The following is a 13,440-nucleotide window of genomic DNA, read 5'->3' as shown; positions in this document are numbered from 1 at the left end:
GTTAAAACAAGGACTTTCCCTGGCCATCCACGTGATGCTTAACTTTGCACCTGAGATTAACCTTAACCTTCACTGCTGCGTGTCTTTTACTTGCATTTCCAAAGTGCCATTCCAAATGCTGCCTGGACTTGCCTTTCGACGAAGGCGGTGAGTGAATTCCCTTTAAATAGCAGCTGCTGACACAGCAGCGCTGCCTGTGTTTAGCGTGATGCCGTGGCCAAGATGCAGGCGAGGTAGGAGTGGCAGGACCACGGCCCTGTGCTGTCCCTCCGGTACCCCCAGAACCCCTCCGGGCTCGTCCCCTGCCCTCTCGCAGGGGATGGAAAGCTTTGGAGAGGCAGCACCCGGGGATGGGTTGGTGGGTGCAGGAGCAGAGCCGGATGCTCCTCATGTGTTTCATGGGATGTTTGCAAATGTGCCAGAGCAAGGGGAAGTCCCTAAGCAAATTACCATGCAGGATACGGCACATCCATCTCCACCTTCCTGCCCACGGCGCGCACTCGGGCACCTGCCCTGTCTCGGGGGGAGGGAGGGCGGGCAGGAGAGCCTGGCCCCCTGTGAGAAGCTGTCCCACTCCACCACAAGTTGGGTATGTGTGTTGGAGAGGGGAAGGGAGTGTGTGTTGTGTGGTTGTGTGTGTGTGTTGGCTGTCAGCTCTCAGCCCTGCCCCGATACCGTGTCCAGCTGGTACCGGAGTCAGATGAGGGCAGCCCAGCCTCTCCTTACAGGTTGGGCGGGTAGGAAGGATTAATTTCCTCTTCCGTCCTAGCCACGCGGTCCTGGCCTTATTCCATGGCAGCAATTATGCCCAGGGCATAGAAATTCACCAGCACATGCGGTGTCTTTGCGTTGTTTTTCTGTTTTCTTTTTTTTTTTTTTTTTTTTTTGTACAGTCCTTAAGAACAGCCTGGGTGCCTTTGAGCTGAGACCCTTGTTTCCTAGATTTGGAGGGGAAAAGTGGGCTAAAAGGCTATGGAGAGACACCCGTGACTCCAGCAAGCTCCGGCTACTTGGCAAACAAGCCTAAATCTCAGGGTCTATGCAGGAGCCGAGAAGCTCTTTTCACCTTAAGGGCTTATGGAAACAGACATTCAAGACCAGCTAAGGCAGGCAAACGCATGAGGCTGAAGGCTTTAAATCACCAAGTAAAGTCTCCAGGTCCTCCAGCATAGCTGCCTTTCCTCCAGACACACAGTGGAGGCGTGGGCTGGCTCGTGGGGTGCGCTGTGACATGCCACATGTCCGCCGGTGGCCACCTGTGCTGATTCAGCAAGTAACGCGGCAGCAAAGTGGGCTTTATCCTGGCCCCATCTGGAAATCGGGGCAGCCTGAGAACTTACCCCTACAGGGAACATCTCGCTAGGACTGTGGGCCCGCTCAGACCAGAAAAACCCGTATCGAGCCCTGCTGCTCTGTCAGCAGTACGCTCCTGCCGCAGTCTCCATCCACTGCTGCCCTGGGCTTTCCCCATCACTCGTGGGCAGCAGATGCTAACGCTGTGGCTGTACAGCGGAGGTGGAAACAGTTTTCCCACCCAGCCCAGTTGGCTGGGATGTGAGTGTTCCCAGTTGTCATGAAGGTCCCACACTTGCCTGTGGGATACAACGATACGTTAGGACTATGGCTTCTGAGCAGCCGATGCATTCTGAGCTCACACCGTGTTTGTACTGGCATAGCCTACGCTGATTAACTCCTCTTGTACCCTCCTTCTGCCAGCCAAAATCCTGGCAGCGTACAAAGCTGGGGCCCAGGACTTGATGCGCATCAGTATGTGGTGTTTACGCAGAAGGTTGGCATAGATTGCTCTGCATGTGGTCCGTGATGTAGCTGATGGGACCCCCCTACGAGGCAGAGTGATGGAGAACCAGTGAGTTATGGTCGTATTAGAGAGGAGGTTAATGTAGTGTGGAACAGCATCTGGGTTGCTGCCACAACTGGGGTATTTCAGGGCAACTGAGCATAGATCTAGGCATTGTCAATGTGCAGGAACACCATTGCTATATAGGATATGCAAGTCACTTCAAGCTTTTCCCCCTGTTTTAATTAGCTTCTCGATATCAGCACACCACTCGGGAGTAAATATTTAAGGGGAGTTCCTCAAGGCTGTACCGTCTTGCTTTGAAAGCACGTAATTGTGTAAAAATAATATCCATGTACAGAGAAAAGGAAAATGCTTGTTGCTATTACTCAGGGTTTTCTCACAGCTCTGCTTCACTGTGCAGTTTGTAGATTGTCCCTGACATTTAAACTGGCATTTACTTACACTTCCAGTCTTGGGTTTTTCCATGCGGATGTCCTGGTTTGAGCAACACAGGATTAAGTTCTCTTTCAGTGATTTTGCTCTTCGGTAAGGTCTCTTCTAATGCTTGGGAAGACTGCATTTTTAGAAGATTCTAGTGTCTGAATTTGTGAAAATATTTGGGGCTGTTCCGCCTAGAGAAGAGAAGGCTCCGGGGAGATCTTATTGCAGCCTTCCAGTACCTAAAGGGGGCCTACAGCAGAGCTGGGGAAGGACTTTTTACTAGGGCATGTAGCGATAGGATGAGGGGGAATGGCTTTAAACTGGAAGAGGGCAGGTTCAGGTTAAACATTAGGAGGAAGTTTTTCCCTTTGAGAGTGGTGAGGCACTGGAACAGGTTGCCCAGAGAGGTTGTTGAGCCCCCATCCCTGGAGGTGTTCAAGGCCAGGCTGGACGTGGCCTTGGGCAACCTGGTCTAGTGGGAGGTATCCCTGCCCACGGCAGGGGGTTGGAACTTGATGATCTTCAAGGTCCTTTCCAACCTAAAGCATTCTATGATTTACTTTATAGCCAGCTATGGTATGTGGGTTTCAAGGTCTCAGTGGTTTTGAGTTGGCCAAGTGCGGGGACAAGGAGGAATGAGACCCAGGCACTTGACCCAAGCTGACCAACAGGATTATTTCATAGCAAGAACGTCACATTCAATACAAATTAGAAAGTTTGCTGAGGAGTTCTCTCTTCCTTGACGGCTGCGATCCAGAGAACTTCTTGCCCTGGTGCTGGACCTTTGAGCCGTTCCCTTCCTCCCAAAGCTGTAGCTCTCGCAGTGTCCCACATTTGCTGTCCATTGCTGGGAGTGCACAGCATCCTACGGATAGAATTGACTGAGTATAATCCTCGTACATTTTATATTGGTACCAGGATCGATATCAGTTCTTCAGTATTATCAATTTTAACTATTTAGTATTATTCAATTAAATATTTTTCTATTTCAACCCTCGGGTTTCCTTGGTTTTTCCTGATTTCCCCTTCCCAGGTGGGGAGGTGTCATCAGGTGACAGAATAATTGTCTGAACAACAATAAATTGTTGTGGCTTCTTCAAACTGGAACAGCAGGGGACAGAGAGAGCTGGGAGAGGGAAAGATGGAGGGCTGTGGAATACTTTGAGCCGTATCTTGCCAAAGGAGTGACTCCCCCAGTTCAGTGGTCAGTATTTGGTACTGGAAAAGGAAAGTAAAATCCATGTAGTCATCTTCCCCTCTATCCGCTCCCAGTGTAGGTACACGGTGATGAGTGGGGTCAGGGGGTGTTTTTTGTTTTGTTACAAGAAACCACCTTGTCCATCCACCTTGATTTCATCAAATCTTGCAGCCTCTGAGAGGACCGAGCCCAGTGGAGGCAGAAAGGCCATATAGGGCACATAGCGGTGACAGCAGCCACAGGTCCTCACAGTAACTAAAATCCTTCCGTTCTTCTGTCCTAGTTCTGGATACTGCAGGCCAAGAGGAGTTCAGTGCAATGCGGGAGCAGTACATGAGGACTGGAGATGGCTTTCTTATAGTCTACTCAGTGACGGACAAGGCGAGCTTCGAGCACGTGGACCGGTTCCACCAGCTGATCCTCAGAGTCAAGGACAGGTGGGTGCCATGGAGCCGCTCTGGACGCTGTGCCATGGGGGTGGCTGCATGTCTCGCCCTGCTTTTCACCCCGTGGGTGTCCCAGGGCAAATCCTTGTGTGGGGGTTTGTGGACCTACCTCTGAGGAATAAGAAGTGTTTCACCTCCTCTGGTAAGCAGGTAGCGCTTTCAATGTGTTCTGTAGTGTTATGATGGAGTGAAAATGGGTCTGGAAGGGCAAAACTCCTGCCAGAATGGTCTGGCAGAGCAATGTGAGAAAGGCAGACACCTCTGAAGGTAACCCATGTGGCTCTGAAGAGGGAGAAGGATGCTCTGTGCACAGTGCAGGCACTCGGGGAACACCAGCAGGGAGTCAGCAAGCATTCATTCGGCCCTAATCCTTCTGTGTGTCCTGGCAGCATCCTCCTTTCCCTGGCTTCAGTCGGTGCCAAACAAACCTTAGAGGGTGCTGCATGATACGGGGCTCTGGACAAGTGTCTTGCAGGGGAAAACTCCTCACGTTGGAAGGAACTGTATTTCTTACAAGGGGTGTAATGCATCGTGCTCTGCAGCAACCATTTTCAATGAGTAAAACATCTCTGCGTGACTGGGGAGAAAGCAAGAGAGGTCACCCACTCCCCTCCTTGTGCGTGTGTGGGAGAAGGTAGCGCTGAGAATTTAATCACGGTAAGCAAAAGTGTCCTGACAGAGCGAGGGGAAGCTGCCAGGGTTTTATCTCCGAGATAACTCCCTCTTCCCATCCCGGTTCAAGAGGCGATGAATCCATCCTCACTGGGTGGGGTGTGAATTAAGCCCTTATATGTCTGCAGCTTTGAAACACTTACTTAGTTTTTTCCATTTATAATGGCTTTTAATTATGGAAGTCATCAAGAAAAGCCACCAGAGGGTTCGGGCCTCGTTGCTGGCTTCCTTTCGCAGCTCTGAATAACTTCCCCACAGGAAGGGTGGACTCGAATCATGTGAGGTTCACAGCTGACAGCTCTTCCAGTAAAGCATCCAAAGCGGAGCCCACAAGAGTGAAAAGCAAAGGAAAAACCACCCTTTGATTTCATCTAAATGAAGAAGAATGTCAGTCACTCAGACTGCCTCCCAGATCACAACAGTCTTTTTCTTCACTGCCAGCTCAGCTTGGGGCAAACCAAATCTGTTTCTGAAAGTTGGAAGAAGACGGGACAGTGTTTCCTGTAATCCGCCCCAAAACGTTGTCGGTTTTATCTAACTGAACTTTGTGAAAATGAGATGTGGTGCTCCTTGTTTTGCTCTGGCCTGAAACTTGTACCCCTCCGTGCGCCGTGCAGGCTCCGCAGCCGGCGCGTGAGAAGCAGGAAGCGAAACGAGCTGGTGAGGTGGTTTGTGTTTTCCCCCCTCAACACCGCCCAAGTGCAGAGCATGAGGAGCTCAACGCTTCATCCAGAACCTGAGCTTGTTCAGAAAATCGCAGCGGTAGGAGCGGCACGAGTAACGAAACCGTCCTGCCAGGCCCGCAGGTAGCTGGGAGCGGAGCATCGCCCTGGTTCTGAAGCTAGCAGTCAGCTTTGGCAACTTCAGATCCCAAGGAATTGCAGGCTGCCGCTTTCTCCTCATTCTTTCCATAACCTTCATTACAGGAAAACTTCCAACTATAGTAGGTTTGTCCAACTAGCAATTGTACGGCTTACAACAGGGAACAAAGTCCCCGTAGAGTTTTATGTCTGATGTAAACAAGGCAAACGAGATACCGTCCAAATGTAATCCCTTCCTTATCAATGTGCTGCAAGCCAAAAAGGAATCAAATAATCCAGAAAAGCAAGTGTTTTGCTCCAGAATGATCAGAGTCAAGATATATAGATGCTCAGATATTAAAATTAAGTCAAAGCCACATTATTAGAACGAATAAACTGTAAGACTCATTTAAAATGCGGAGTGCAGTACGGTATTTTTCCAGCCAGAGCAATGGGGCGGTGTGCCAAAGAGAAGATGGAGCCCTTATCGTCTCGATGAAAAATGACGCAGAAACGCTGTTTGAAAATCCAGAGTTGCTCAAGGAAGTGCTTTATGCAGAAATGAGTATAGCCAGCTGCTCCTTACCCCAATAAAATCAGCTCTCTTACAGCAGAGAACACTGGAATCATTTTAGGAGGTTTTAAAATTAAATATAAGAAAATAATACTGCGATAACTGTCAATTATCAGAAGGGACCTCCTCCCTCGTAGCAGTGGGTAAAGGACCTGCAGCACCACTTTGCCGTCTGTGTCACACAGCCAGAGGAGAGGTGGCCATAGGGGAGTGGGGTGGGATGGGGTGGGCGGCAGCCGCACTGCCAGCGGCTCCTGTGGCACGAGCTCCTCTGTTCTGTTTGATCACCGCAGCTACGGGGATTTCTGCTGGGGAAGAGCCTGACCCACACACTTCGACAGGAGAGCCTTGCACTGGATGTGCTGTGGATAGATGGGTCTCTTTAAGGGGCTTGTCCAAAGACAGTCACTTACATGCCTGGTAAAGTTAAAGAAATACTGACTTTGAGGGTGGTGAGGCACTGGCACAGGTTGCCCAGAGAGGTTGTTGAGGCCCCATCCCTGGAGGTGTTCAAGGCCAGGCTGGACGTGGCCTTGGGCAACCTGGTCTAGCGGGAGGTGTCCCTGCCCATGGGCAGGGGGGTTGGAACTCTGTGATCTTCGAGGTCCCTTCCAACCTAAACCATTCTATGATTCTGTTACAGAGGTAGATGGTTTTGGTGCAAAAGGACTGTTGTTCAGGTTTTTGCTGTAGGATCAGAAACAGGTAATAGCATTTGGAAACTTGGCAAGACTCTTCAGTTCCCTCCAGCCTCCTTCCAGCTACCACTGCCAGTCTTTCGGTTTGTTTTGGGGTAACAACTGATGGGGATCTTTGCCCCCAGTTATTTTCTCCCCCATGAGATGCCCCTGTAAGTGCCAGCTTTCCCAGAGTCTGTATTTTTTTCCTCCATGGTTGCTCTCAGTGGATGAGTCTCCACTAGGACATGAACTGACACCAGTTCTTCCAACACACTTGTTACCTCGCGGTGCCCAGATACGCAGATATGCCTTGACCGTTATGAGAAAGTCCTGTTCTGTTCAAGATCTGTCTCAGTTAATTTCCTGACTAATTCTGTAGTTCTTTCTTCATCTAGTTGGGTCTTCAGTCTTAGCTATTATCATTGCAAAAACAATGACACTAAGTCCCTGAAGTGCCTGCAAATAAGAATGAATATGTGCATGCCTGCATATTGTCAAGTGAATTTTTACAGTATGAATATATGTGTAACACAGTCTGGGGGCTGATGTGTGTTTATTTGGTCTTTACATTTCTTTAAACATATGTGGTATGGCTGTAGCTGAAAATGTTAGATCATGTCAGCATCAGAAAGTGAAACTTATGCTCAGCATTTTTTTATTGTAGTCTGCTAGTAATTGGGTGGTGGTTTTGATTTTTTCCAGAGAGTCCTTTCCAATGATTTTGGTGGCGAACAAAGTTGATCTAATGCATTTACGGAAAATTACAAGAGAACAGGGAAGAGAAATGGCAACAAAACATAATGTAAGTTTGTGGGATTGTTTAATTGGTTGTTGTAAGTCCTATTACAGGCATTCAGAATTGGATTCTCTGCTCATTTAGAACTGAATTAAAGTATTTCTCTTACAATCGAACATTTGCAATTATATTTTCAACTACTACAAAGTAGTAGCTATGCAGCTTCCTTTCCGTTGGGCCAATTCGTCATTGAAACTAGAACCTCTGCTGTGCACCAGGCTGCAGCAAAGCCGGGGCCACCGCGAAGCCGTGCGTACAAGTTGTCTGCACGTGGTGCCAAACGTGAAATGTTCAAAATGAGGGAAGAAGGTGCACCCTCCCGGAGTGAAAAAGCAGAGTCAGGGGTTAGGAAGTATACCCAGGTGTCCGTAGCAAATGAGCTTGTTAAAGATAATGAAGTTACAGGGTTGTTAAGCCTATCTAAATCTGGCCCACCACCTTAGCTCTGCATTATTCGTGCCATAGTTTAGGCCGAGAAATTGGTGTTGGATGGGTGTAGATGACACGATACTCCACTAATCACCTCTAAATGCCGGCAGCCCCGAATACCCAGAGGGAGACAACAACTCCCGTAGGAGGAACTGAATGGGAAGGCAAAGGCAAACAAGCCTGAGACCTCTTGGCAGCGTGCTGTGCCTAAACGGCGAGCTGTGCCAGGTTTCTAAACCAGCCACCATGGGAGTTCGGCAGGGCAGGTTCGCTCCCTCCCCTCCCCAAGGAAGCTCGTTTCTGTAGGAGCCGGGACACCTAAACTGCCACGCAGCATGTTGCGCCCATCTGTACACGCACGCTTGCGAAAAGGCCGTGTACGAAAATACCTTATCAGAGGCAGTTTTATAAATCTGCCAGTGTGCTGGACAGACACTCGAGGAGGCCCCATCTGGCTGTCAGACTTCTGAAGGAGAAGATCACTTTACACCGAAGGGGAATTGTAGTCATGAAATATTCATGCAGTAGTCCTAATAAAATGTGGCGAGCAAGAATTTTTGGCAAGTGCTCGTCTTTCAACAACCTTCGGCTATTTTCATGTCTGCAAGCACAGCTTAGGGGGAGAGAACATCTGATGACATGAAATCTATGATTATTCTTCCCCAAACCCGGAGCTCTGATAGCAGCTGGTTTGCCTGGTGCTTATGCCAGACCTTTTGTAAGCGCTTGCTGACCTTGCTGTAAGCGTGAAGGCGTTACTAGCAGTGTCATGACAACACTTTTGTTTACCTGTATTTCCCTGGTCTCTTAGGCACCCGATTTCTCCAGCCTTTGGGGTTTTTCACTTTGAAACTGGTTTGCTACCAACATGTAGGCTGTTACTAATCTCTTTCATGATACGCTTCTCTCCTCCAGATTCCTTATATAGAAACGAGCGCCAAGGACCCACCTCTCAACGTTGACAAGGCCTTCCATGACCTGGTGAGGGTAATAAGGTAAGCTGCGAGCTCTTCACTTGCTCATTGCCCGTGGACAGGACGTGCAGGAGTCCTGGCCAGGAGAGCCAGGAGCCAACTTCTGGGGAGCAGGAGCCAGGTGGTTTGGTTGGGGGTGGGACACTTCTGGGGTTTATTAAACATTCTTGTCCCGTATCTGGATAGGGATGTTACTTGCACTTAGTTAGCCTTGCAGGACATCAGTGCTAGGCAGGTTGAGAACTAGCTGTGGCCACAATGAGAATGTATTATTCAACGAACAGTGCAAAGCCCACTGTAATGATCGGCTTTAAAAGGACAGCTTTAAAAGCTCTGGACCATTAATTTGGGTTTTCATAGCTTTGTCCTCTCAGGGTCTCGCGTTGCTAGAGGTTAAAAAGGACCGTCAAAAAATTCTACAAAATTCTACTGTAGTAGGTGACTTCCAACATTTTCTGCTCACTAAATGGAAAAAATTAAGCCGCTTTGTATGAGAAACAGCATGACCTAATGGCTGAGCCACAGGTTTCCTCCTCAGACGGCAGAGGTTTGTTCCCGGTTTTGGCACGAGCTGCCTTTGCTCGCTTTGGCAAGCGCCCGCTCTCCGGGCGAACCCCTGCTCCGGCTGCCGGTGGGGAGGGACTGCCTTCCAAAATCCCGGCTGCCCTGCAGGAAAAGAGCTGCACGCACATCTCGGCGTCTCGGCTGATAACCTCAAATCTCTCTTGAGAAGATTTGTTTTTCTGGCACCAGTTGTCTGCCAGATTTTTCTGGGCCCTCATTTTGCATGTTTTTGGGAGGGTGCTGAGCTGAAATCGTGCTCCTCCCCGCCGCGCAGTCAAAGTGCCTCACTCGGCAATTAAACCATGAGGCATTTATTCACAGCGTATCTGTACTTGTGAATATCTTAGCGCAGCCTTGAGTCAGCCTCCATCAAAAGCAGATGGTACTGCCCACTCTTCCCACATGTCTCAAAAGCAGGGGGCAGAAAGTCTTTGGAGAACTACAGAGCTGAGTTGGAAATGTCCCAAGCTGTTTCCCAACTGTTCTGTAACTTGGCATTAGCTGGCTAGATACTACTTTTGTGTTACAGTGAGCTCTTACCACCATCTATTCTACTCTGGGGGGGGGGAAAGAACCCCACAGCCAAAATAAGATGGTGAGGCTCTGTTTGCTTTCTCTACGTAACACAACTCCAGACAGGCTGGAAGGAGGGTTGTAATGAGACATCACTAAATTCAAGCCCTGAAAATCCACTCCGTAACCTCAAAGATAGGTGACGCACCTCCGTTCCCTGAGTAAGTCACCGTGAAAGTCATTGCTAGCCAGGAGAAACCTTCTGTGGCATCAAGGGCACCAGAGATGTTCACAAGAGCTTGAACTTGGGTGGGTTAAGTCAGAGAGCAGAGAGCTGCTGCGTGACCTAGCTGAGCCATTTGCCACAGAGCAGCTTCAACTTGGTCTTGGGACGTTGCAAACTGTCCGCAGCCATAGGATGGCATCACCCACCAAGTAGTGCTTCTCTCTTTTTTTTTTTTTTTTTTTTTTTTTTTTTTTTTAAGGGAGTTTTTCCAAATAAAATGTAAATTTACAGTTCCCCTTATAACGGTGGTGTTCCTGGACTGCTTTACAAATGTAAAGCAGAGCCCGTGTAAGTTCGCAGGGTGAGGACGCTGGGTCAGGCTTGGCACTGTTTGTGCTCCTTGCACTTGGCTGATTCCCAGTTTATTTAGCTTCATGCAAGAAACTGTTGTCTGGAAGTAACCCAGAAAGGAGTGGGGTGATTGAGTCCACCTGACAGATCTTTTAAATCTCCTGATACCCCTTTTATGCTGCAGCAGCATGAGCACAAGGACTGTCACAGCAGAAGTCTTCAGTGGGCATGGGACATGGTTTTCTGGATCTCTAAAACAGTTCCAGAATGCTGTGAACAGCTTGCGGCCGCTTACTGTTTAGCCAAATTAACTTTAAAGTGTTGTTGGTTTTTTTTATTTCAGCTTTCTAGTTTTGAGCTTTAACGTTATATATTTTTCATGCCTACAGCCTTCATACTAGCTGAAAAAAAAACCCCAACTTATTATTCAAAGCTGGCTTTTTCAGGTAGTTGGAAGCATTTGGGAACTGAGGCTGTAAGAAAAACACCGACTAAAGCCATAATGATTTGTCCCCCCAGATATGTCTCATCCTGGTCTGGATAACTTGGTCTAAACACTCAGTTTAGTGCCTGGCATGTTACATGGCAAAGAGGCTGGTTTTGAACTATTCAAACTCTCAGGTTGGTTATTTAGACACTGTTTGAATCCACGGAAGCTGACGGTGTTTGTATGGTTCATCTTGCGGTAAAATCTAAGTCTCCGGGCTGCCTGTTGGGTGTTAAACTTACAAAGCCGCCTTCTGTTGAATTTGCACCGCTGGGCTGCTGCAAACAGGTACAGTTGCAAATGGGCATTTGGGCAATGCCTCATAGAATCATAGAACGGTTTAGGTTGGAAGGGACCTTGAAGATCATAGAGTTCCAACCCCCCTGCCATAGTCAGGGACACCTCCCACTAGTCCAGGTTGCCCAAGGCCACGTCCAGCCTGGCCTGCAACACCTCCAGGGATGGGGCCTCAACAACCTCTCTGGGCAACCTGTTCCAGTGCCTTACCACCCTCAAAGGGAAAAGGGAGAAGCCCTCAACATACCATTGTAGAGGTTGCTCACAACCCACTCGGCAGATGGGGGCTGCCAGGGCGCAGTGCAAGGAGGGCTCTCAGCTGCAGGTTTCTGGTGGCTGTGACCTCAGGCAGCCAGGGACATCTTTCTGGGGTCAGCTCACTCTCTGTGCTGTGGTGCTCTTCACAACTTCCAGGGGAGGACAGAGCACCAGCGGCAGCAAACTCTGGTTTTTCATTATTATTTTTGAACCTCCCTCCATAACCAAGTCTACAGCGGTGCACCTGGCTAAGGGCAATGCTGGCTGAAAGCAAATATTTCCAGGAGGGTCTGTTTCTCTGGACACCCTGTATTCATCCTCTTCCCTAATGAGTGTTAGCAGCAGTGTGATGGATGATGTTGCATTGCTTGGAGCATCCCTGTTTCCCGCAGCAGCCCCCTGGCAGGGGTGGGGACAACAGTTCACCCAGGGCAACCAGAGGCAGAGTGCCCTGGCAGGACGTACATCCCTTAACGTTTGCTTATGGCTTCTTTCCTCCTTCCTTAAAAATGCAGGCGGTTGTCTTGTTAGCTGTGTGGCATGAAAAGCCACGTGGTGGTGGAAGGGCGTATGAAGATATGTATGGAGGTACATATGCAAATATACATATGCATGCCAAGATGCCATTCTGCTGGCTGCCCAGGGCTCTGGTTGCTGATAACCAATCCAGCTTTGTGTCCCACCTGCTTATTTTCCTCTCTGTCTCTCAAAACAGGCAACAGATCCCAGAGAAAAGCCAGAAGAAGAAGAAGAAGACCAAATGGCGAGGGGACAGAGCCACGGGCTCCCACAAACTCCAGTGCGTGATTTTGTGATGGGACTGCCTGGGAGTGCCTTGGACGCCTCCCTCCTCCCCCCCTGACCCACCGCCAACCCAGGCGAGGAGCAGCAGCACGACACCCGCTCGACCCCGCCACCCCCCCGGGCTCCCCAGAGCGGCTCGGGCTCGGAGGAGGCAACTCGAGGGGGTCCGGACCCCCCCCTGGAGTGAGGCTGCACGTCGGGGCCGGCGTGGGAGCCATGCGAACGGGAGGCAGAAGGGATCAGCAGGACCTCAACTTTCGAACATCCCCAGCGCCTTCCAGGGGCCTCCATGATGTTTATTTAAAAAAAAAAAAAAAAAAAAAAAGTGTTGGTTTTATCTGCAAACATTTCTCCTTGTGACCCATTTCTGAACAGCCATGAATAGCCCCCCTGTTTGCTACAGTCGTCTGTGTATGTGTGGGGGAAGGGAAAGGGCTTTTCTTTTCTTTCTCTAAATTTTTTTTTTTTTTTTTTTGTCCTCTTCTCCTTTTTCGTTGTTTGCTCAGCGAGTGTTGGGTTGCAGAGAAACACGGCCGGGGTTAGATTTTTTGCACTGAACTCTCTTACGCGGCAGTGCCAAAACACGACTTCATATGAAAGTGCATAGATTTGGAGGAAGAAAATGAATTCCAGCTGCTCTGGGTGCTCCAGACATTGTGTCAGACTCTGGAGGGCAGCCAGCTCACAGACCATAAACTCCAGCTTAGGAAAGGAGGTTTGGGCTTGGATTATTTTTTTTTTTTCTTTTACCCTTTGTCAAGAGGTTTTGTTTCTGTTTTGTAATTTGGGGCATGTCGAAGTTAAGACGTTTTGTTAACCTGGAAGTATTTAAATTAAAGTAATTTACAAATGGAAGGGTATGTCATCTTTAAGGGGGAAGAAAGGGAGAGAGGAAGTAAAACCTGAACTGAATTTGTTATCTGGGTGTTGAATTTCTCCCTCATAAATGTGTGTAAAGTGGTGTGATCTAAATCCCTCTTTGTTATTCCTTAACCTTTCCCTACAAAGCCACTCTTGGGTAGATGAATTGTTTTGCTTTTCCCAGGCTCATCTTGCACACACAAAAAAAGTCTGTTTATGGGCTTTGGCTCAAGGCTTCTTCGTTTCTTCTTCTCCCCCATTCGCTGAG

At 48.9% G+C, this 13,440-nt stretch overlaps 1 protein-coding gene across 3 annotated transcripts in view; it reads left to right on the top strand.

Moving 5' to 3' along the window:
* The window catches only part of MRAS (muscle RAS oncogene homolog), a 42,933-nt gene extending 29,710 nt beyond the window's left edge, over positions 1 to 13,223 (top strand). For all 3 annotated transcript variants that reach the window (XM_082483488.1, XM_082483487.1, XM_082483489.1), the window contains exons 3-6: positions 3,724 to 3,877; positions 7,315 to 7,414; positions 8,753 to 8,832; positions 12,223 to 13,223. In XM_082483488.1, the coding sequence (XP_082339614.1) occupies positions 3,724 to 3,877; positions 7,315 to 7,414; positions 8,753 to 8,832; positions 12,223 to 12,322 (434 nt within the window). In that variant the 3' untranslated portion in view covers positions 12,323 to 13,223. The remainder of the gene's footprint in view (positions 1 to 3,723; positions 3,878 to 7,314; positions 7,415 to 8,752; positions 8,833 to 12,222) is intronic.
* The last annotated feature ends 217 nt before the right edge of the window (positions 13,224 to 13,440 follow it).

The sequence above is a fragment of the Vanellus vanellus genome, assembly GCF_965231255.1.
Source record: "Vanellus vanellus genome assembly, chromosome: 5".
NCBI lineage: Eukaryota > Metazoa > Chordata > Aves > Charadriiformes > Charadriidae > Vanellus > Vanellus vanellus.
This window is presented reverse-complemented; position numbering and strand designations above follow the sequence as displayed.